The sequence below is a fragment of the Rutilus rutilus genome (assembly GCF_951802725.1).
Source record: "Rutilus rutilus genome assembly, chromosome: 20".
NCBI lineage: Eukaryota > Metazoa > Chordata > Actinopteri > Cypriniformes > Leuciscidae > Rutilus > Rutilus rutilus.
This window is the reverse complement of record NC_140225.1, coordinates 13,970,143-13,995,500: the sequence shown is the minus strand read 5'-3', so window position 1 is coordinate 13,995,500 and position 25,358 is coordinate 13,970,143. Positions and strand designations below refer to the sequence as shown.

At 36.7% G+C, this 25,358-nt stretch overlaps 2 protein-coding genes across 3 annotated transcripts; one reads left to right on the top strand and one right to left on the bottom strand.

The window, feature by feature from the left end:
• Positions 1 to 244: 244 nt before the first annotated feature.
• On the bottom strand, positions 245 to 13,372 carry chuk (component of inhibitor of nuclear factor kappa B kinase complex). Of its 2 annotated transcripts, XM_084391085.1 has the most exons (23): positions 13,043 to 13,234; positions 12,769 to 12,833; positions 12,404 to 12,508; positions 12,168 to 12,262; positions 11,941 to 12,058; positions 11,771 to 11,840; positions 11,585 to 11,673; positions 11,414 to 11,503; positions 8,555 to 8,679; positions 8,342 to 8,449; positions 8,112 to 8,247; positions 7,728 to 7,922; positions 7,508 to 7,610; positions 7,227 to 7,350; positions 6,974 to 7,125; positions 6,814 to 6,875; positions 4,746 to 4,855; positions 4,608 to 4,657; positions 4,348 to 4,456; positions 4,053 to 4,200; positions 1,600 to 1,727; positions 1,389 to 1,488; positions 245 to 1,278 (listed from the first exon to the last, which is right to left on the bottom strand). In XM_084391085.1, the coding sequence occupies exons 3-23, from the start codon at positions 12,506 to 12,508 to the stop codon at positions 1,219 to 1,221; spliced, it is 2,277 nt and encodes a 758-aa protein (XP_084247211.1). In that variant the 5' UTR covers positions 12,769 to 12,833; positions 13,043 to 13,234; the 3' UTR covers positions 245 to 1,218. The 2 variants fall into 2 exon arrangements, with proteins under 2 accessions (XP_084247211.1, XP_084247210.1); XM_084391084.1 differs by having other exon boundaries at positions 12,769 to 13,372.
• A 3,628-nt stretch (positions 13,373 to 17,000) lies between these two features.
• Positions 17,001 to 21,483, top strand: plaua (plasminogen activator, urokinase a). The gene is made up of 11 exons (XM_084391100.1): positions 17,001 to 17,120; positions 18,040 to 18,133; positions 18,249 to 18,291; positions 18,404 to 18,545; positions 18,677 to 18,774; positions 18,864 to 18,905; positions 19,086 to 19,263; positions 19,854 to 20,005; positions 20,084 to 20,224; positions 20,537 to 20,682; positions 20,788 to 21,483. The coding sequence occupies exons 2-11, from the start codon at positions 18,077 to 18,079 to the stop codon at positions 20,983 to 20,985; spliced, it is 1,197 nt and encodes a 398-aa protein (XP_084247226.1). The 5' UTR covers positions 17,001 to 17,120; positions 18,040 to 18,076; the 3' UTR covers positions 20,986 to 21,483.
• The last annotated feature ends 3,875 nt before the right edge of the window (positions 21,484 to 25,358 follow it).

Sequence of the window (25,358 nt, the reverse complement as noted above, 5' to 3'; positions counted from 1 at the left end):
CAGAACATGAAAAATTATGTTATCCATTCTGTATTGTGTGAGATGGGACTCCTAACACCTAAAGTATTCACTTTTTTTAAAAATGCCTTGAGGAAAGATGTGGATCTTGATATAGACAAATAGCAACATTTTATATTTCATCGTTTTCAAGTCTGATTTATAGTTAAAATGAATAACCCATATTCAAATGAATTACCACTCCATATGATTACTGCTGTTAGAAGAAAGTCTTTCAAAACACAGATAACATAATGGATATCACTTTAATTACTTTGTCATGTATACAGTAAACATGTTAAAACCTAAGTGTTCTTTCATAAGATGCTTTTAACCCATATCTGAAATATCCTCATATAATAATCCAACAAAACAAAAAATTAATATGCAAAATCTTATACAATAGTTTGTGATGAACCGTCTTGTGGGACGCTGATCATCTTTGGATAAAAACATGGTTGAAAAGGTGACTTACAAAGGGAATAACATGGCTGAATTGATGAAACTCATTGATTATATTTCGGCCACTGATGAATGATTACATTCATTCGTAGCAACCAATGCCTGTTATGAAGATGTCTGTTGCCATCACTGCTAAATCCAAAATATAAAAGGACTATGCTGGAAGGTATATGTCTGACCAAACACTTATTTTCGGACTCAAAAACAGGAGGGTTTACCTGTGCTCCATGACTAAAGAATTGCACCTTTACCATCCTCGTTGTTCTGCCTTTACTTTGGGCTTCACACACATCATAGTATTTTAAAATGTTACTTAACTGAACATGACCAATTTCACTGCCGGACATCACACCTTTCCAAACATTCACAGTGAGCCTTTAAAGTGCAGATGCTGAATTACCATATTAAAAAAAAAAAAAAAAAAAAACACTCAACCACCTAAAATGAAAGTACAATCAGCCCATTTAGAGAACTATAGAGTATGTAAATAAATTAATTTCTGGAGATACACTGCCTGAATTTTGTTTGCAAGTTGTTGGTTCTGTGTCAATAAAAATGCATCCTCAAAATATATAGAGTTGCTACAGGACTGCAAAATGTGATTTTAACTAAATGCAGATACTGACAAAGAACAAAGAAGTTATTTTATGTTGAACAAATAATACAAGTCAACACAACCCCAATCCAGTGATGATGAATACATGTTTTCTAAAAGAATGACTGTTACAATTACTTCCTGTCACAGCGTAAACCATGACTCTACAACCGCTGCGATTTAGCAACCAGGGATTCATATTTAGTCCAGCTCCAGTCTTGAGCCTGTGTGGAAGAGAGGGAAAAATGTTTTACCCCAAAGCTGTGAGTTTATTACTGCAGCATATATGTGGTGTCATGATCGATACAGAATTTCTATGCATAAAAGCACTTACCATTATGCTCTCTGATTTCTCCTCAGTGGTTTCTTGCAGTAAACTGGTCAGCTGACTCAAATAGCGCTGGTTCTCCTCGAGTAAATGATTGACTGAATCACTGAAAACAAACAGCAGCATGTAAAACAATGAAATACAACGATCAACCTAGAATGTCGTGTTACTATCACTGCTAGTAGGCAGCTCACTAAGGATTGGAAGAGAAATTTACCCCTCGTGTGGTACTTGCAGGGACATGGGTAGGCGAGAGGAGCACTGGGCTTGAGTCTGGTTCCATGTCGACAGTGAGGAGGGCATCTCTCCACTCTGACTCACAGAGCTTCGTGTGGTGTTTTGTGCCTAAACACGAACACATGCAACTACAATTATTCATCAAGTGGAAAAATATTGTGACTATTTTACAAGTGCTTTGAATATGGCTCATCTATTCAAGTTTTTAACTTGTGCTACTTAAAATTAAACCATTATGAAACGACATCGGTATAATTTATTTGTTGTGAATAATCTTACATATAGTTTGATATACTTAAAGTCTGCTAATTTGGAACAACTAGTTTTGTACTTAATGCACTTTAGTTATCCGGAAATAGTGCTGAGGACCAACTAAATCTATTCTTGAGTATATTTGATTGTGCTAAAGTGGAACTATTGCAAGTATACTTTAGGTACACTTTAAATATCTTGCATTTACAGACTGATCTTATACAGTGATCATTCTATCCTTACTAATAGTGATATTAAAACACATTTTAGACTTAATATTAAGAAAGTGCACTGTGCAATAAAGAAGTACTCCAAATAAAGTTGAATTATAATATTTATATCAGTAAGTCTCAAGCGATATGTCAGTAAATCTGTTAATGGATTTGTAGTATACTTAGTATGAAATAAATGTATTTTAAAGGGGTCATGAACTGAGAATTCAAATTCTCCTTGATCTTTTGACAGTTAAGAGTTTGTTATACTCTATTATAAAAATACCCTGTAAGTTTCAAAACTCAAAACTTCCTTATTATTCCAAAAAATGAAAAAAATTATTGAAACCAAGGCCAGAAAATGTCAGGATCTATATGATGTTACAGGGCAGCGAAAGACCGCCTTTGCCGAAGAATATAAACGCCTACGTCTACATCGCCGGGACTTTGGCGCTGCCCACTGGAGCGTTAGTGAATAGTGACATGAGAATGAGAAAAGAGCGACACAGGATCAATAGCATTACCTTCCAAAGGATCCTAATGCTAGGAAAGTGTTTGTTTTTTTCAACAATGTGAATGTCTCAGCAGTGAATTAATTACTATTATTTAGTAATTTCGGCGCAATTTTGACTTTTACAATATGGATCTGCCAGCAACGCCAAAAACATAAGTAACCATGTTTATTCTAATGCCTGATCTGTGAGCAGTGATTCCTGCTGTATAATTATTCAAGTTCAGACAGATTATCTCTCAAAATCGTTCAATACTGTTTATGCATTAGTAAATCAAGCCAGTGACTAAACGATCAACTTTACATCGTTTCTCTAAGTAGGATGAAAATAATCTTATTTGAACTGTGATTAAATTATTTACGGAGAGCGATCAAAGAACACTCCTTTTCTAATCACCCAAGCTGTCAATCACACAGCGTGAGTTTATCTGGACACTTGCCGAAACTCGTAATGAGATCAATGACGTTGTTACACTGCACAACAAAGCTTTCGTGAGAGTGCAGAAATTGCGTTGCAATGATGAGATCTCTTCATTCACGCGATCAACAGACTGTCTGTCATCTGCTCAATGCTCATCATTGCAACCTTTTCATGTGGGAATCAATACTTTTCATGATTCGTTAATCTCGATAGCTGTTATAGTAAAACGTAGTAAAAGTTTTTGAGAGAGAGAGTTCCACATTTAATGCTAGCTATTCATATGAAAACATGTAAGCCAATCACAGCAGTGGGCGTTTACACTGAAGTCTCAAAGCAGACACGCCCCTTCAAACAGAGTGTTCAAATCAGAGGCTAAAATCAGGCTTGGAAAAATGCCTTTTATTTCTAAATTATGAAATTTATTTATGTAAAAACCATACTAACATTATAAGAGCAACCCAGGAAACATTATAAAATAATGAAATAATCCAGTTCATGACCCCTTTTAAATATTTTGGTATAGGTTTTTTTCACTAGGGTATCCTTTAGAAATCATTCTAATAAGCTGATTTGGAGCTCAATAATAATGTCTTATTATTATTAATGTTGAAAGTGGTTGTGCTGCTTAATATTTTTGTGGAACCTGATTTAAAAAAAAATCTTCAAAAGAACAGCATACAATTATGTGAAATAGAATCTTTTTTTACCTATGTAAAAATCTGTCAATTTTGATGGATTTAATGCATCATTACTGAATAAAACTAATTTCTTTAAATATATATATATATATCTTTTGGTTTATGTCTATCAAGTTCCAATTAAGACTGAATGATCAGATGGAGTACCATTTGTTCATTTTATTTTACAGCAAACATTTTGTTTTGCTACTGTTGATATGCCAGTACTCATTCTGTTATATAAGAATGTGGTCAAATTTCCCACCCCAATACACACTAAACCATAAAAATGGAAATGGAATGATCATGTGCATATTATACGCATTTCTGGCCCAGAGACATTAGAAGCATGTGACTCACACAGGCAATCTTCAGTAAGTGCCAGAACTCTCTCTGTCTCTTGATCTGCATCTGCATGACAGTGCTGTCTGCCTCCTTAATGCAATCCAGCTTCCTCTCGATTTTAGGGAAGAGGTCGATGATCTTCTGCTTACTCAGAAGGATTTTACTATAGTAAAAGACACAAGGACAACAGTATTTTTCATTTTAAAAAAGACCAATTGCATTTGTTTACTAACTAGTCGCAGGTTGAACAGTAAACATAAGATCACAATCTTGTTTAATTGTGAATTGGATGGTAATAAATGCTTTTTACCTGAGATGTGCATATAGATCCCTTAGTACCCGGTCCTGATTCTGGACAGTCTGTACAATGACCTTCACCATTTCAGAGCTGTCACTGTAGCCATGCTGAGGGTCTGGCACTAGGAGAAATAAAGAACACTATATACTGGCCCAGTAACTCACTTGTGTAACAGTAGTGATGTGTCAATTAGCAAAGTAATTGGCAACTTGGAATTGGACATGAGGTGAATTTCATGCACTTTTGAGCATGCAAGCCAGGATTGTACTTACTTTTGCATTTTGCCTTCAATTGTCTGTAGAGTTCAATTGCTCTCTCTTGCCTGTGATGAGACAAGATTTCATCTCAATAGGTTTAGGATCTAAGCATTTGTGCTGAATGATTATGCATAGCTGAAAGAATATGCTTACAGTTGTTCCATGACATCTCCTTGACGACGAGCATAAGGACTTCTCTGAAGCTCAACAATTTCTGAGTGCAGAGCCATTATTTCCTCATCTAGATGTCCAATCTCTGCCACCTTTAAAAACAAATAAAACCTGTTAGTTGTTGCTAAAAAACAAATGTCATGTCACATACCAATACATTTACACAAGATTTACACATACACTACCGTTCAAAAGTTTGGTGTCAGTTCGATTTTATGTTTTAGAAATTAATATTGGTATTTTTTTAAATCAGCAAGGATGCATAACAGATCAAAAGTTACAGTAAAGATATTTATAATGTTAAAAAGATTATCATAACAGTTAAAAGATGTACTTAAATCAGGAATTTTTTTATATATATATATAAAAATAGAAAAGTTATTTTAAATTGTAATACTATTTCACATTACTGTATTTATGATCAAACAAATGCAGCCTGGGTGAGCATAAAACACTTTTCAAAAACATTAAAAAGTCTAACTTTTGGTACTGTACTACTGCTGCCTTCAAGTGCTATCAGAAATTTCCTATTTCCCACTTCTGAAATCGTGATTACGATCTTGTCGTGTTCAAGTGCTTTGCTGTCGGTAAGAATCGGAATCATGGAGGATACCAGGTTTATTCTTGGGGAAATATTTTTAAAGCCAAAATGTATTGAAGATGTTTAATTTTGAATAAAATGTAGCGTCCCATTCATTGACAACCATATAAACATTCATCACGCAATCTAGATAGTTAGCTTGCTGTTGATTCTGCAATTTCGGTCAAATCAATAATTTTCTATGTGTATAAAACATACAATATGCTTGTAAATATGCACTACTTTAATAACAAGACAAGGTGATGTAAAGCTGTTATAGAAGAATATCAGTCACAGCAGCAATCGTTCTCCCTTTTGCATGGCACGGCCAAATCGGAAAACATGGGTATCAAAATTATCTCAGTTTCCCAATAGTAAATACGACTTGAGACGGCGTTCATTCACAATTTCTGACTAGGTGATAATTTTCCAATAGCACGTGAAGGCAGCATACATCTCTATGATGTGACATGAAGACCACTTAGCTGACAGCTTCTTAAGGGTTTCAAAACAAATGTGTATCATTCATCCACAGCCAGGGCTCGACAATAAGGACTGCCCGATGGCCCGCGGCCAACGCGAAAGACGCTCGGGCCAGTTGACGGAATACATTTGCACGTGTTTTTAATCCTTGCCAGTTTAAATATTCAAGCGAAAACTTGAGACAAAAGAAAACTCAATTTGTCACTCGTGGTGTAAGAAGTTTTGTGCGCACATATCTGAAGCATGAGCCCAGAAAGCCACGTCTGACAGCATGCGAATACTAAATTGAGTTCTTTTTCTCGTCTTCTTGCACTTGAACGGACAAATTCACACAAAATTGTCAAAATTCCCTGACTTGGAGAGTATCCTCGTAAACACAGTCGGTTGTGTCTTAAGTGAACGTAAATAGTTGAGAAATAAAACCATGTGTCATGTGTAACACTATATTCGATCAGGGAATTCGGTCTTAAAGTGACAGCAACCCAATAATAAACCTGCTGCTGTCTGTCATTAATGTTAATCAAACAACAAAGGACATAAAAAAATCACTTACTGCTCTTGACTAATTATATTTTATTTATTGTGAAGACTATGCAGTGTTATTTTTTATTTGATTTCTTTAATCAATTTCTGTACATGAAAACTACTGTTAGACCTACCTGAAAATCCTGACATGCACTGTTTTTTTCTCAACTGTATGTCTGGTCTATTGTTGTGCTATTGCTATTATTTGTTCTTATTTTATTACTGACTGTTTAATTGTCTTTAGTAATATTTGAGATTTATACTAGTTAGGCTAGTAGTTTTTTCTGTGGTATCAAAACTAGAATTGAGAATTGTGAAATTTCACTGCTATCTGAAATGTTGTGTCATAACCTTATTTATTGCACGAGTCAAACACAACAAAAAACAATTACTATTTTAAGCAAGTGAAAATTCTGGCTGAGCAAGTAAAAATTAGAAAAAATCCTTAGTGTTGCACAGCACCTGTACATATGCAGCAGCCTTCTCTTCATTTTCTTGCCAAGCCTTCAGCATCTTTTCAGAAGCTTCAGAAAGAAAGAGGTTGATTTGGTTATTATCACTACTGTGATACAGATTTTTTTTTTTTTTACTATTCAAAAACATTGAGCACATAAAAACATACATATGCCGTACTGCATCTGGTCACTATATTTCTCCAAGTCATACTGTATGCTGCTTTTAAAAAAGTCAAGCTTTGCTTTCAGCTGCTGAGAAAATGAAAACATCATGTTTTTGAATTTTGTAAGGTTGGTGTTGTAGCGAAGAAGGCTCAACCTGCAAACACAAAAACACAAATATAACATTGAATTATGAGTAGATAAAGTCCCAAAGCACAAGCATACACATTAATGAGCATGGTAATGTAATGCACGTACATGGCTGCACGTTGGCCCTGGAAGAGGCGGCTGTAGTCCTCTCGGAGGCCACAAATGTAACTAACTGCCTCACCCCAAACCTTCTTCAGGGTACTCAGAGGGAGCTGAGTTTTGGTTTCCCGCACTGAAACAGAAAAATGGATGGAGAGTTTTTTTTTTGAAGTCCTACTGAAAGTTATCAAAGAGCAAAAAAAAAAAAAAAAAGTAACCTCCCGCAAGCACATCTAAATAAACAAAATGATCCATAGAAGAGGCAAATAAATAAATAAATAGATTCTTACCGATAAAGTTCACACTCTCTGGAAGTGTTCTAGCCGTTAGAGGTCCCGAGTACTTGGTCAAGCTCTTGTCAAACAGATATACAATGTAGCTGTCCCATCCTCTCTAATGATTTGAAGAAAAGAAAAAAGAAAATGAAAAAAAAGTAGTAAATTGTTGCTGATTTACCAAAACATTCTTTTGGAGAATAAGAACACATTCATGAGGCCATACAATACTTACTACTCCATCTAACACACACTGTGCAGCAGGTTTCCTGGGATCTAATGTGACTCCTGTTTCCTGCAAAAGCTCTTGATTCAAAAGTTCGATTTTGGTCTCGACTTCAATCCTCTGTTGCAGAGGGTGGAGCCCTTCATCCGGGCTAAGCAGAAAGGAGTGAACCTGGGTCGTAGTCATGTTTAAGACATGCACAACCTACAAAACAAATCATGTGTCAACTTCTTTTTGCTACTTAGCCTAAGACCTCCAATGACTTTCTATCCATGACAAAACAACAGGAGGACACCACTGATCCAAACTAAGCAGATACACTTTCTTCAGCATATTGCAATAGTACAAGATATAACATTTTAATTTAATAATGTAGTAATGGCAATTTCAAACCTTCATGTTCAGTATTTGTTCTAGAATAGCAAAACACTGGGGCTGTTTTGTGTCTGGATTTAATCCTCCTCCCCTCTGTACTGGGTCCCACTTCAGCATCAGCTGTAGCAGCCCCTCCAAGGGATCCAGTAGTGTCCTGCAGTACCAAAAACAATTGGTCAACCCAGAGACCCAGAAAAAAAGGGTAACAGCAACTAAAAAGCAAGGTCTGTTGTCTGTTTAAAGGCTACCTGCTCAGATTGTTGGGGTACGGAAGGTGGGTGGAAAAGCGGACCTCGCCATTCATATCTTCCACAGCCATTATGTCCTTAGGACCTTTGTTTCGTACTTTGCTTGTCCTAGAAAAAGCAAATATGCTATATTTTACCTATATTAATGGATTCCATGTGAAGGTAAGATATAAGCATTGTGACAATCAATATGCAGATTATCAGGACATATACCATTGCACAGGCTGGAGATTGTGAAGAAATGGACGAAATCCACAGCAACACTCAAAGATCATGGTGCCAAAACTCCAATAGTCCACAGTGACTGTGTATGACTTGCCTTCAAACAGCTCTGGAGCCTGAAACAAATTACATGATCTAATCAAGATATATAAATGTATTAGGAAAATATATAAACAGATATACAACCCCATTTCCAGAAAAGTACAAAGAAAATATTTCCAATATTTTGACTTTTTCTTTCAATTGGTTTTGGTAAATAATTTTTTTTTTTTTTTTTTTTTTTTTTGATGGCTGAAACACACTCCAAACAAGTTGGGACAGAGGCATGTTTACCACGGTGTAACACCTTTCCTTTTAATTACATCATTTGGGAATTGAGGGTACTAATTGCTGCAGTTTTTCAAGTGGAATTCTCGCCTGATACAAGACAGACAGTGGTCATCATTGTATGATTCTCCTTTTCATGATGGGCCACACATTTTTAATAAAAGATAGATTTGGACTGCAGGCAGGCCAGTCAAGCACATCCTCTCTATGGTGTAGAGTGTCTATGAAACCATTCTGTTATAGCACGTGCAAAATAAGGCATGGCATTGTCTAGCTTCCCAGGAAACATGTCATCTTGATGGCAGGATACGTCTCTGTAAAATCCCAATATACGCCTCCACGTAAATGGTACCTTCACACATTTGCATGTCATGTTTGCACTGACGCACCTCCATACCATGACATACGTTTGCTTTTGCAAGTCTGAATGTTCCCTTTCGTCTTTGGGACTGAGAACTCAATGGCCATTTTTCCCAAAAACAAGCTGGACTAGTCTGACCACAGCACACATTCTAAGATGAGCTCGGACCCAGAGAACTCGGCAGAATCTCTGCACAGAACCTTTTTTTTTTTTTATATAAAAAAAGAGGATAATCTCTCTGAGATTAAAAAATATCTTTCACAGGAGTGTCCTGGCCAAGAATGGGCAGCAGTTACAATCACAAAATTACAGATAAAAAAAAAACAGCACAAAATTAAAACACTGCACATCGAGTCTTCTTCGAGTGACCGAATAAAAGATTTAAAATGTTTCATAGACACCAGAGTTTGTAATTTCAATTTCGTTTGGAGTAGATTCCATTAAAATGGAGCCCTTTTTCCCAATTCAGTTCTTACAAATGGAACAGAAAGAGTGTAACAATTTTGAGACCTGAGGGAATATTTCCCAACACTTTTCTGTTGAAAAAGACAACCTAGATACGATGGCAACAACCCCAGAATAGTTTAATAAATAATTAGGTAATAGTGCATTTTCCTTCTAATGGACAGAGAGGGCCAGGCTACTCTGTTATACAAAGTACAATGATGAGTTAAAGGTTTACAATCTGATATAAATCTTAAAGTGCTATGATAAACGGCATCCAAAGAAGAGAGAAGATGAGAAGGAGCTAACTGATACACCACATCGCCGTAATCAAGTACAGGCAAAAAAGTAGCAGAAACTAACATCTTTCTTACATTAAATGAAAAACAAACCTTGTTTCTAAAATAAAACCTACATTTTCTTTTTTTCTTTAATTGAGTTATGTGAGAGCCAAAAGATAATGTATCATCAATAATGATGCCAAGATATTTATACTCTTTTACTAACTCAATCACATTACCTCGTAAAGTCTGGAGATGAATAAGATTGTCTACTACCTTTATCGAGCTTGAAAATAACATAAGTTTGGTTTTATCAGCATTCAAAACAAGTTTTAGTGTATGAAGACGTGACTGAATGACATCAAAAGCCATTTGAAGCTTAAGCAAGGCTTGCTGTTTAGAAGGTGCACCACAATACATGACAGTGTCATCTGCATTAAAGTAAAGTGCATAAAAGAACTGATGTATAGCTTTCTCTTTACGTAACAGAGATACAAGCTGTACTTGCAGCGATGCAGCGGCAGACTGTGTTAAGTGACAGCGGTTTTCCAAAGCACTCCCGAGCCCATGAGGCTATATTTAACACCGTAGCATGATGGTTTCTCATGCAGTGCCATCTGAGGGCTCAAAGGTCATGTACATTCAACAAAGGTTTGCCTTTCCCTACACAGACTGAGATTTCTCTGGATGCCCTGAATCTTTTCAAAATATTATGTATGGTAGATGGTGAAAGACCTAAAATCGTTGCAATCTTGCATTGAGAAATGTGATTTTTGAATTGTTTGACAATTCTCTTACTCTCTTTGGCACAAAGTGGTGATATACCCAATCACAATATCCTCACATATTACTAATTCAACTGCTTATTATGGACTGTTTCAAAACAATTTAACTAGGATATTATATAATCTTTTCACTTAGATTTTTTTGCCTCTGTCCCAACTTTTTTTAGAGTGTGTTGCAGCCATCAAAATCAAAATGTATATGAAAGAATTCTCTAATGTTCACCAAGACTGCATTTATTTGATCAAATAATCATTGATAATAATAAGAAATGTGCTCAAGAAACATTTCTTATTATTATCAATGTTGAAAACACAGTTTGTTTAATATCTTTGTGGAAACCGTGATACTTTTTTTCTGGAATCTATGATAGAAAGTTCAAAAGTAAAATAGAATTTTTAGAAACATAATAAAATGTCTTTACTGTCTACTATCTATATTCAATTTTCAATTTCAAAAGAACTGCATTTATTTGAAATAGATTTTTTTTGTACGATTATAAATGTCTTTACTATCAATTTAATGCATCCTTCCTAAATCAAAATATTAACTTTAAAATAAAATAAAAACTTGTACTGACCCTATACTGAACGATAGTGTATGTTGAATTGTGATAATCGCCTTTTCTTATCACTGATTAATGCAAAGACGTACCAGATATTGTAAAGTCCCCACAAATGAAGTGCATAGGCTCCCCTGGTCCAGGTCTTTGGCGTAGCCAAGGTCGATTATCTTGTGGACGAGCTGCAGAGACATCAAAACAAAAGTTCTGGTTGGAAAAGGAGTATCTTTATGACAAGAATCAAACTATTAAATAGCAAATACCTTTCCATTGATATCTTGTAGAACAATATTCTCTGGCTTGAGATCTCTGTGAATGATCTTATTTTCATGGAGGTACTGGATTCCAGAACCTGTTGAAAATAAAATATACTGTTTTACTTACCACCCTTAATGAGTGAAGATAAAACCACTAAAAATATAGATAACAGTTTTAAAATGACACATTACCAACATCATTGAGTAGTGCTAACACTTCACTCTCTTTTAACCCACAGCAATTTTCTGGTTTGCTCAGTAACTACAAGAAGGAATACAAAGAACAGCAATGAGTTAGTATAAATGTCAACAGAAGGCACATGAGACATGTCCCATTGTCACACACACACACACACACACACCTTTCGAAGGTCTCCCTTGGAACAGTATTCCATGGCTAAAAGTGGTAAATCATTCAAGGCAATGTGCATCATCTCATCAGGCACATCCTTTGCTGTCACCACATTAAGGTGCTTCAGCCTGAAAAATGGGATGAAAAGATGACAAATTAAATAAGGCAATAATATATATGAACACATTTTACACAAGTACATTATACATTATTAAAAATTGCCACAGATGTACACACTTTTTCATAATCTGGATCTCCCGACTCCATCTGTCTTTGTTTTTTGCATTAAGTTCAAGGCGACAGAGCTTCACGGCAATTTTTTCTGAAGATTCCTGCAAGAAATAATAGTATTGATAGTGAACAATGGAAAACTTAGACATTTCCTTCATCTTTAAAGGCAAGATAACTAACCAACAATAGGAAAGTGCAACGAACACAACACAACACATATACAGTAGTTAGTAGTGCAATACCTGATTCTGATACAGGTAAACATGGCCAAATCCTCCGGTCCCCAGCCTCTCCTTCATAAGCCATGACCCACAGACCTGATTCTGTCTGAATGGGGGTTTCTCCATCTGTACACATCAGTAATACACCTCATCATACATTTATAATGCAAAACCACTGGCATTCAACACTGTGACGGCTAAGTTAAGTTACTCGTTTTTTTATCAGGATTTGGGCCCTATTGAGAGGCTTTTATGATATTCCTTAATGTAGATAGCATAGATGATGATTCATACGTGAGATATTGTTATTCATGGCATATGTACCTTGATACAGGGATACAGCTAGCAGGTAAGCTAATACAAAGTGTCAGCCGGTAGTGACTTACCTTGCGTCAGTTTGTGTTTCTAACTTGCTTGAACCGACCACATCTGACGAGGTGAATTGTGGAACCTGTCAAACGAACGTATTAATCCATAGGAAACAACAAAGCTATCCATTTCATCCTTACACGAGCTATCAGGTCGGATGTTAGATTTGCTAACTGGCTAACTAGCTACACGTAAACAACTCGATGTGAAAAATTAGCCTGCAGTCTTACACGCCCCCAAATGTCAGCTTTCCATAACACCAGGCACGATAAAACGAGGAACAGATCGCACCTGAAAATCAAAACCTAAATCTTGCTGTCCTAAAAGGATGATTGGGTTACAGTAGCGCTGACTTGCGCACTTGTGTGAAAACTGTTGTTGACGGCGACCACGCCAGTCAGCTGCTACTCCAGCCAAAATCGAAACAATGTCCGCGCATGCGCTGTGCGTTAGGCACCGCCTGGGTTTCATCAGCGTTGATCTAGGATCAGTTTGTCATAACCGATGCCATATACAGAAAGACAAGATAAAGTTCGTGGAGCTCAAGTCAGCGATTCAGCAGCGTGTCATCGAGGACCTTCCGAAAATGGTAGCCTACCCTGTTGTGAAAGTGACTCCAGTGACGCAAATTTGTTTAGATCTTCAAATCACAATTTGTAAACTCTCTGCACGCGATCTATATTTCATTGGATAAATGATTCATAATAATAATAATAATATATATTCTGTCAGTTAAGAAAGTCTTTCAGTTTTGTATGATTAGCCTACACAAGTCAGAGGCTACACAGCATAACAAATAAAATATTTAATCTTTGTGTGTGTGTGTGTGTGTGTGTGTGTGTGTGTGTGTGTAGCCTACATGTTTTTCTATCCCGATGGGGACTTCAACCAGACTCAATGCAAACAGACTCAATGTCACAGTGGGGACCTAAATTGAGGTCCCCATGGGTACACAAGCTTATAAATTATACAGAATGAGTTTTTTTTTTTTTTTAATGTAAACATGCAGAAAGTTTTCTGTGATGGGTAGGGTTAGTGTAAGGAGATAGAATATACAGTTTGTACAGTAGAAAAACTATTAAGTCTGTGGAGAGTCCCCACAAAGATAGTGAACCAGAAATGTGTGTGTGTGTTGTGTTGTGTTGTGTTGTGTTTCATTTTGTGCTTTTGATTCTTTATATTTATTTTTTATTTTATTTTTATGGTTTAATTAGTTTTTACCTTTTCATAAACTTACAACCCCAATGCAGTTCCTTTCACAAACCCCAGTTTGGGAAACCCTGGTGTAATGTAACTTTTAATTTATTTCATTTTGTGGATGACGTTTTCAACAAATTGTTGAATGTATATTATCTTTAAGGTCTAATATTAACTTATGAATTCACAAGTATTCAGTTTTGTTGAGTGTGGTCATAGAATGAGTAAACATGTTGATGGCATCAATAGTGACCGGTGGGATAATACAGTGAATTTCGGTATTGAAGGGTGTGGATTTTGGAAAAAACTGCTGCTTCAATGTATATGTAATTATTATCAATAATTATGAATCACATGTGATTATAATCAAGGTGTTCATCAATATTTTTCTTTCTAAATATCACATGAGTTGAATGACTTTGGCATGTGAGATTTTTACTTTGTTACAGAAGTTAAAAGTGTGATTACTGAAATGTTCTTTTCATGTATTCTCTGATGTCTCTCTTCAACCTTGGAGAAGCTGCTGCGATTCCCTATGCCTTTGTGTGTGTGTTGGATGTTCTGTGCAGGTCCTGTATAAGAGCTAATGAGACACTTCGGCATGCAACAACAGACCCGAAGACGCCTTTCTACGACCTCCAAGGTCACTGCAGACCTAAATCTAGGAATCATGCGACAACTATTTTGACTTATGGCGACATACTCTCATATCTATCCGTGTGTGGAAATTTGCTTTGACTGTATGTGTTCTTAGCCAATCAGAAACTGCCACTTTAAGCAAGGATGTAGCTTAGACCTTGGTCTAACTGTAAGTGGGCGGCCTATACGAACTCCTGTGTGAGTGTTGAAGCTGACCTCTGCTGATGAAACTGCAAACTATCTTCAGTAAATCTTTTCTTTAATTTATTATAATTCTGACTCCGGGTCTGCATTCATCTTATCTGGTTCTGGTTCTTTGACTGTAAATCTCCTTACAGTATACATATAATTACAATGAACTATCGAATTTGTTAGAGAAGGTTGCACTAGTTGCAACTGTTGCAAAGACAATTTTACAGTGAATAATGCACTAAATAATAAATTCATATTTGAATACTGGTTGCACTAATATAACACTTATGATATATATTACAATAAAGTAACAATTTTGAAATGCATTGATGATTGTATATATATATATATATATATATATATATATATATATATGTATGTATGTATATAATAATCATTTTGATGACTGCAGAAATATGTTAATTCAGTATACACATTATTGTATGTATACACATACACAGTAAACACATTTTTTCTATAAAAAAATTAAAAATATTATTATTTCAAGGGGTTACTAATGACACGTAATTTGGATATTTTGATGCTTTCTGTTTAGGGATTGATAACGTTTCAGTATACTTTGATCATTATCCAATGGTCAAAATTTACATTTTATGATTTGTTCAGCAGTAGGCCTACTTCCTTCCAAATTTATGTATGTAATTGTGTTGTGTGCGTTTTTGGTGAATCATGTCAAATATATATGCAGATTGTTTTGTAGCAGTTAGAGATCTAAAACTAATCTGTAAAGTCAACATGTGGTTGTACCTGAACACACCCACTATGTGCAATCATGAGTGAACATTAACATCAATGTCCAGGAGATGGTGCTCAAGACTATAAAATGCAAGCAAACATCCATCAGTGTCATCAGACAGTTGACCCATCTGAAGAACATGATTTAAAAAAAGAAAAGTCTAAATTTGTTCAATCAAAAACCTAAATTCTATTCATAATTCTAAATTAATTCTGACTGAATATCTCTTTATGTAGTCTTTGTAAAAGAAGCTGAGCAATAAAGACATCAGCCGGCCAGTGAAAGGGCAGCGGACAGTGATAACCTCATATACAGAAATAACAGCATATTTTATGAATGGTCTTAATAATTAAATAAATGTGCATATGGTGAGGTCTTTATGCATATGTGTTTAATTACAATAACTCTAAGTATTATTCTGTGATGAATTCAGCCATTTAAACTATATTCTTTCTAAGAAATTTAAGATTAAACTTTCTGAAAATGCAACATTATGTTGGTTTCTACAAAAGAAGTCACTCAGACTTGATGCACAGCATCATAAAAGGTGATGCAAATTTTTAGCTGAAATATCAGATCTCATCATCCCAGAAGCCAAAATATCAGCAACACTGGAAGTTCAGTAGTGTGTTGAACAGGAAACACATGTCTGAACATTTCTTAAATGTCTGCACATTCCTTGCAAAGAGATTAAAGAGTGACATCATCTCCTCTGGCTCTCTAATTCATGAAACCCCCCTCATTTATCAAGTATAGATCTCACAGGATGCTATAACAGATTTGCATAATCCTGTGATTAATCGTCTGAGACCGAGGAAAATGTTTTTGAGTGATTTAAAAAAAATCATTATCATGTTTGGTGCCTCAGAAATTACAAAAAAATGTAATATCACAAAAAAGCCCAATATTTCAACTTGATGATATCCCAGGCATGCAAACAATGGCATGCATGCATGGGGCAGAGAGTAAAACATATGTGAATGGCTCCGGATGGAAACAATGATGAAATGCAAGATTACAGCAGTTTTAAAAATAGTTCGATTCTGAGTTAAAATTGACTGACCATGACAAACAGATGAATAATGCTAATGAATCACCTATGTATGGGACACAACACACAACATCTGTTTTGATATCTATCTAATTAATCTGCAGTTCTTTTTATATTATTTACCTTGACAGTTTACAGAGTAATATTAACCCTTGCAGATACCCATTTTCACTAGCTTTCACATTAATTTATGACGTGTTGTGAAATTTAAAAACCACAACGATTGTCATTGCTTCAGGGGCAAAGTCCCTATTAGGAGTATTTCCTCTTTAACATGTGAAAAAAAATGAAGGAGGTTTTGAGTAATTTAGCATGAGTCACATATGAGCTTCCGCAAAAAGCACAGCCCACAATCTCAGTGTTTACTGCACAGCGCATGCCAGTTTCCCTGAGGCCAGGCCTCCTCAGACAATCATGGACTCGTCACTATAAATCAAGGAACACTAACAAGCACATGACAGTGAGTGCTCAGTAAGCCCTATTCAGCTCCACACAGCAACATCTGCAAGCAAACTGTCTCTACTATCAGACAGGTAAGCACCAAAAACTCTTTTCTGATTCTGCTTTGCTTTCATTCTTACACATTTGCATATTTTACATGTACAACTCTTTTTCATTGACTTGATTTATGCATATACTCTTCAGACTCCAGGGTTCTTGACTCAATTTTAAAGAACCCTTTATGCCCTTTTATAAAAATGATATATAAGGAGAAATGTCTTAAATTATTGCATAACACTTTCATGTTTTTGTGATAAAGTATGTTTACAAGCTGTTTATTTCAGAAATTGAATCAAAACTAAATAAATTAATAAATTAAAACTAAATCCATAAAATTATCCCATGATAGAAACCCCTAAAAGGTATAAATAAAGCGCCTGATAGAATTCTTTAAGGTTCTATACAGAACCTTTTCTTCTAAAATGTGAGCATATGGATTAATTAATATTTATCATGTTGCACTCTTAAAAAGAAAGGTTTCAGATGGGGGTTTTCACCATTTTGGGTCCCCCTTTTCCCCCTAATAGTGTGCAGGACAATTTAATAATTTAACTAAACTTTTTCCAAATGACCTTAAGCGTAATGGAAAGCTGGGAACAAAAAAAAAATATTTTAGTAATGTATATAAGGGCACTATATATAAAGTAAAACATTTTTTAACTACACTTAAGGATACAAATACAATTCATGAAAAGTCAAAATCAGTATTTGACCATATCTGAAATGTGCCAAAAATGAATTCAAAAGTACTGCAGGAGCACTTTTTAATCATGTAATATACTGAACAATGAATAATTAGTAATTAGTAACATTTTATGCCTGTTTTCTTGCAGAGTCAGTGCTGCAAAGTCATATGATTTCAATATTTTCTTGGCAAAACTTATTTATATACTTTTTATTGAAATACTATATCTTATAAATATATAGCTCACTTCTTCAAAATGTTTTTAGGATCTCCAAACAAGGAAAACATTGGTTTGCGGTCAAGATGATGTTTATTCTCAGAATATTACTGTTGACATGCGCCCTGAGCTTAACTGATGCAGTAAGTGGAAAAACAAAACAGAAGTGAAAATTTCTACTTCTACTTACAGTGTCTTTAAATGGAATCAAACTTTCTTCCCACGCCACGCAGCTAATATTTATATTTCTGTTTTTAGATGAAAAACCCTACGAGGAAAGACGTTTTTACTCCAGGAGAAGGTAAATCTCATTAGATTAAAGTTTTCCAAGAACGTGTTAATTGATACAACATAAAGTTCTATTTGTAGCATTTGAACATATATAGGTTTATTCATAACTTTTCTATTCTCAGATGAGTGCAGACTTGATGGAAGGAATGAGAGTACATACAGAGGCAAAGTGTCAGTGACAGTCAATGGACGGATGTGTTTAAAGTGGAATTCCATCTCAAAACGACACACCTACTTCAGAAACTGCAATCATAACTACTGCAGGTATTCTATATTTACATTAATATTTTTGTTCCCCATTTAGGGAGTGTAAAAACAAAGATTATTTTGCTGACACTATTATATTAAAAAGGCTAGGGTGAAACCTCTGACCTCTGAATGTTTTGCTTTTTCAGAAATCCAGCTAACGGGATTTCACCATGGTGCTTTGTAAGGAAAAGAAACCGTTACGTACGGGAAAAATGTGACATCCCCCGCATGGAAATGAAGCCGAGTAAGTAGAAGTCCATCTCTTTTGCTTATTTAAGTCATGGGTAATATTGATAGCAGATTGACTAATATGACCTATTATTGCTCATGCAGCCAAGAGTCCACCAACACACGTCCCACCAAAGCAGGACACAGGTAATAATTCGATCAGTTTACTTTTTTAATGTCCATTCTAAGCAAAAATCCTAAATGATTCAATGACGACAATCCCTAACTGGGATATCTTTACATGCTGTTTCTTTCCTTATGCACTGCCTAGAAAATGATCTCTCCTCACAGACTTCATGTTTCTGATGTTTCTCATGTTTTAATCAGAAACAACGTGTGGGGAGCGACGCTTAAAACGCATTACAAAGATAATCGGAGGATCGAGGTCAAGTGTTGAGTCACAGCCTTGGATGGCAGCTATCTTCAAAGGAGATGGGTTCATTTGTGGAGGAACCCTCATTGCGCCATGCTGGGTTCTCACTGCAGCCCACTGCTTCCCTGCTGGGTATGTCAACCAAAGTTTGACCTTATTTGAGCGCTATGTAAGCTAATGTACAGTCTGTTCCAGAGTCAGGGTCTCATATCACCCAATCCGGTTTATTTTAGCAGTAGCCTAATGACCGGCTGACAGTATCCCGCTTAGTACTCAAAGATTAAAATATTATCCTAAAGCTTCCGTTAAGAATAAATAGTCCACTACAACGTACAAAACGATTGGCTTGATAAGACGAACACTGCAACCGTATTACAGTAGTGTTAATAATAAAGTTCTCTGTGCTCAATTTCACTGGTAAGATGGCGCCAGTTGGTGATGTACTGTAATACAAGAGACATCAAATTAGTGCCGATTCAGGAAAAATCGGAAGGACAGAAAAGAAAAACGAATTAATAAGCAACTATTAAGCAATCCAGCAGTCGGAGACTTGCATTTAGATTGCAAAGAAAGTTTCAATAACGCTCCAATTTGCTGTGATCAGAATCAAGTATTCCAGAGGGCTGTGCATGCAATAAAACTGCTTAATGCAGAATGTACATTGGTGTAATTTATTTTCTATAATATAATATACAATTGTATTGTTTCTTCGTTTTGAATAGTAAGAACACTCAAAAAAAGAAATACTCTGTCATTCTGGGAAAGAATGCCATCAATGAAACCAACTCTGTCAAAGAGCAGCGGTTCACAGTGAGCAAACTTGTGGTCCATGAGGACTATGACTACACAACTGAAAACTATACTCATGACATGGGTAAGTTTGCATTATATTTTACTATTTGCCTTATATTGTATTATTCCAGCAATTAAAAGTGTAAAACATTTCCTTTAGCCCTGTTGAAGATAGTGGGCAGCAATGGACAATGCGCAGTGAAGACAAACTCTGTGAGAACCGCATGTCTTCCCCCTTTCCAGCAGTTGCTTCCCACAGGATTCTACTGTGATATTGCTGGTTATGGAAGGCATCAAAAGGGTAAGATGTCACATCAGACTGTATGCTGATAGTGTATCCTAGAACAGTAACAATGATCTCTTTCCTGCGGCAACAAGATATGAGGGCAACATGGTGTGTCCACAAAGCTGTTCTATGATATGAAATATAACACAATCTGGGACATCCTATAATTTTGATATGACATACTGTACGGGATCTCTAAAAATCTAGCAGCTAGACATTTTAGTGATGTCATTTTGGCACTCAGGACGTCAATGTAGAATGTCAGGACCAGAACTATGTAAATATTTGAGATAAAATGTAACATGTCATCATTGCTTTTTTTTAAAGGTGGCTTTGAGTACTCTCGAATTCTGAAACAGGCTCAAGTGAAACTTATTTCCCAGAATGATTGCCAGACGTATTACAGTAAGGACAAGGTCAACGAGAACATGTTGTGCGCAACTGGTAGAGACTGGAAGGAAGATGCTTGCCAGGTAAACACGAAAATATTTTACCAATGACGGATAAATAGGACATTTAGCCCTGACAAATTAAATAGCAAAATATCTTCATAAAAACGGTATCTTTTCTGCTTTCAGGGTGACTCAGGAGGGCCTCTGGTGTGTGAAATAAATAACACCATGTTCCTTTTCGGCATCATTAGCTGGGGAAATAAGTGTGCAGAAAAGCTTAACCCGGGTGTTTATACAAAAGTCACCAACTACAACCACTGGATCTCAATGCATACGGGTTTACCCACATATACAGCAGGCTCCAAGTACCCACAGAAGGATTAACTGTGACACTTTACAGTACAAATGTAAATGCTTAGCCACTCAGGGTAGTGTTTTGTCTGCACAGAATGCACATGCCAATTATTTATGCTATTCAAATATACATGGCAGCTACTTTTGGCAATCAATAGGAATCATCTTTTACAGTGTTATAATTGCACGTTTCTTCTTTTACTGGACAGTGATACCAGTTTTAGTTGTATGAAGGATACATTTTATGTTCAGTTTGTGAGAACTGCAAATGTTGTTATTCTGTTTTACTGTTACTTTTTACATATTTTATTTATTGCAAGAATGCATGTGATAAATGTTTTATCGTAATAGTCTTTACTTTGTTTAATGCAAAATTCTTCTTAATTTCATTTGATGTTCGATTGTATTCTATAAACTTGCTTTAAAACTTAAATTTAAATAATAAATTATTTAAATTATTATTATTTAAAATTAAATTCATTAAATAATCATTTTAAATGATCTTAAATAAAAGTTTTTGTTTCATTCATTCATTGTGCATCATCATCAATATTTTTCTAAATCACAGCCAACTGGTACATTCTCACTCATATCTATTTTCATTCCTTCAAGCATATATTAACTATTCTTTCATATTTTAATCTCAGTGCATATTAAAATTAATATAGCCATGACCAGTGAGTAATACACATCTGCCTTTTTAAATACTTTACTTCACCACAAAATTAAAACTCTGTTATCATTTATTCACCCTCATATTGTTCCAAACCTGTAGAATGCAAAAAAACAAAAGAGATTCTGAGAAATGTCAATGGCCACCAATTTTGTTTCATTATAATGAGTGAGACCATTCTTCAAAATATCTTCTTTTTGTTACAAAAAAAGAAAAGAAAAAGTTATACAGGTTTGGAAGACCGTGGACATTTTTTCAGTAAATTCAGTCAAATTTCAGTAAAAAATTACATTTTCTTCCCTTTAAACAGTCCCATTAAACTAATTATTAAACTAAAATCTTAAAATTGGGGCATGTCACAAAAGTGATGAGATGCATTTCAACTGGGTTGTTATCGTTAACCAAAACTAAAACTATCGCCACACACATTGGTGTTTGGTGTTTTTAGCCCCCAACGGCGCCTTCCAGGCAGCGAGGGGATAGGTTTAAGGTTGAGGTTAGGGTTAGGGTTAGCTGCCTGGAAGGAGCCATTGGGGGCTAAAAACACCATGGAGCCAAAAGATTTCTGCTAATTGAAATAAAATAAAATATAAATATTGGTCGAAAAACTTAAACTAAACGAAAATTAGAAATGTTGCCTTGGCAATAAACTGAAAAAAGTTTATGCTGAAGCACTAAAATGAACAGGAAATAACTAGATGCTGAGAACTTTCCTGAGAACAACCACATGTTGTTGTGTACAAGATGATATCAGGGTTTTGGAGAAGTGTCCGTTAGAAATTAAGCAGTAAAATGTACTTAACTGCAAGTGTGGGCGTCAAAATCAAAATAAAACATGAGAATGTGAGAGAAAATAGTGAATCATAGTGAAAATAGTGGAAGTAATGAATCACCAATACTAGACTATTTGTATCCTCCGACAACATAATATCCTTCCTCTTACCAAGAATACAAAATGCTTATGACAGAAAAAGATCTTTACCTAAAAAGGAAAGAGTTTGGTTTACAGAAAAATGACAAGCATGAAATATGTATATATATATATAATAACAACACACTGTTTCCTGTAACCTACAGTAATGACACCTCCGCCATGTCCTTCGCTATAGCAGACAGTTAAGTTTAGCTACGACTAAACATAAACTATACATACAGTACAACTATATTATATATTAAACAAAATTACATTTATGTGTATTTTCATGCCCCTGAGTGTCTTAACTATAGGGTAGGATACTGCCATGTATAGTTGTGCACATTTTTGATTATGTATTGATTTTAAACATTTGCCTTATACTTGCACGGTAAAAAAAATTCTGACCTCCCCAACTCAAAGTTTTCTAGTGACTGGTCACATCAAAAATTTTCAATTGGCCCAAGTGAAATTATGTAAATGTCATTGTATCAATTGTTGCAAAAGTCTGTTAACATTGGCTCAGTGAAAAAAGTTGACCAAACCATGTTATTGGCCCAATTATATATTTCAAATTGTAGTAGCATTCTTTTTTTGTTTTACCTAAACTAAAAATGTATATTGGTAAATTTATATTAGTAAAGCAACTTTACTGTATTGTTTATTCCCCGTTGCCCCCCCCCCCCCCTCCAAAAAAGTGAAAAAATAAATAAATAAATGATTACATCATTATATATTACAGTTTTTTTTACAATCACTTTGTTACTATTTTCAGAACCTTGATGTCAGTTTTCACAACTCTAGACACAAAACTCAAAACCATTGATCAAAATGCACATTTTTCAAAACTCTAACCCTTTTCTCAATTGCTTGGATACAATACACATAAAACGTACTCGGTTACTAACGTAACCTCGGTTCTCTCTAGTAGAGGGAACGAGTACTGCGTAAGAGTATCTTACGCTAGGGGAAAATCCTTTTTCCGCGAGATATTGAAGCCAAAAATTATCCTTAATTTTGTAATAATGCAAAACGCGTTGCGGCAGCATACAGACATAGGCAAGACGGCTCGCGCGCCTATTGGCTGTTCTGCGGCAACTGCAGCAGCCTATCGAGCGAGGCCTAGCGTGACGTCAGACCCAATGAGAGTGCTTGGCGCCCGCTGCGTCACGTCCCGCTGAAACGGGCGTGGCCTAGGCCTATAAATACAGCTCGCAGGCAGCTGATATCTGGTTTTTCATCGTCGAAGCAACCAGAGCGTATGCATGCACGGCAAGATACGCAGTACTCGTTCCCTCTACTAGAGAGAACCGAGGTTACGTTAGTAACCGAGTACGTTCTCTTACGAGAGGTCTCTCGTACTGCGTAAGAGTATCTTACGCTAGGGGACCCAATGCAAGACGCCGTGCGTGCTGGGATCTGACACCAAAGACCCAAGGGCGGAAAACCGGGGTTCATATAGTGCACAATCACCAGGGAACTCACAGGGAGTCCGGGAAGAGGGGGGGCGAAGCCGCGCTCTTCCACATATAACAGCATCACTTAGACGCGGATTACATCCTACAGACAGGGCGGGGTACGGCCTGAACCAATGGGGAAAGTGGGTCTTAGACAGTTTGCCCATATTATATATTTTTTTTATGGTCGCTCAGTGAGCTGTGCTCAGTGGACGCAGTATTCTGAACCTGATAGCATCAGAACAGACAATACTGGTCATTTAGACCGACAGCAGCCTGGCCTGCAGGGCGGGAACCTCTAGGTTGTAAAACCTAATAAATGTAGACGGGGAGGCCCAGCCTGCCGCCATACATATATCTTGCAAGGCAATCCCACTTGACCAGGCCCACGATGAAGCCATGCTTCTCGTGGAGTGCGCTCTGATACCCAACGGGCATTGCATGCCCTTGGAAGTGTACGCTAGCGCAATAGCTCAATAGTCCCTTAGAACGCCCACTGAACGAAACAAAGAGCTGCTCTGTCTGTCTGAAAACAGAAGAGCGAGACACATAAGCTCTTAATACCCTGACTGGGCAAAGGAAGCTCGCGTCTCCTTCCTCATCAGAGGCCGGTAGGGCTGACAGGGAGATGACCTGTGCCCTAAACGGTGTGTTGAGGGACTTTGGAACATAACCGTGCCTAGGTTTGAGTATAACTCTTGAGTCATTAGGCCCAAATTCCATGCACGTCGCGCTCACTGAGAGCGCGTGTAAGTCCCCTATGCGCTTCACTGAAGCGAGAGCCAGAAGAAACACCGTCTTGAAAGACAGGTGTTTAAGATCAATCGTCTGCAAAGGCTCAAATGGGCCACCTTTCATGGCTTCCAGCACCGTAGAAAGGTCCCAAACAGGGACTGAGGGAGGTCTGGGAGGATTCAGTCTCTTAGCTCCTCTAAGGAAGCGGATAACTAAATCGTTCCTTCCTATTGACTGACCAAGCGTTGTTCTTGAGAACGCTGCTATAGCCGCCACATAGACTTTGAGCGTGGAAGGGGTCCTGCCCTTATCCAACAGCTCCTGTAGGAAGGAGAGTACCTCCGTCACCCCGCAGTCTGGGGGTGACACGCCACGCGCTACGCACCAGCCAGAAAACACTGAGGAGTAGAGACGTCGCGTAGACGGAGCTCTAGCCTGCGTGATCGTGTTTAACACTCCCTTTGGGAGGTCAGCGGGTACCCGTTGATGGCCCAAACATGAAGGGACCACAGCTCTGGGTGAGGATGCCAAATCGAGCCGTAAGCCTGAGAGAGGAGGTCTCTCCTCACTGGCACTGGCCACGGGGCAGTGCTCGCTAGCTGCATCATAACTGGGAACCAGGGTT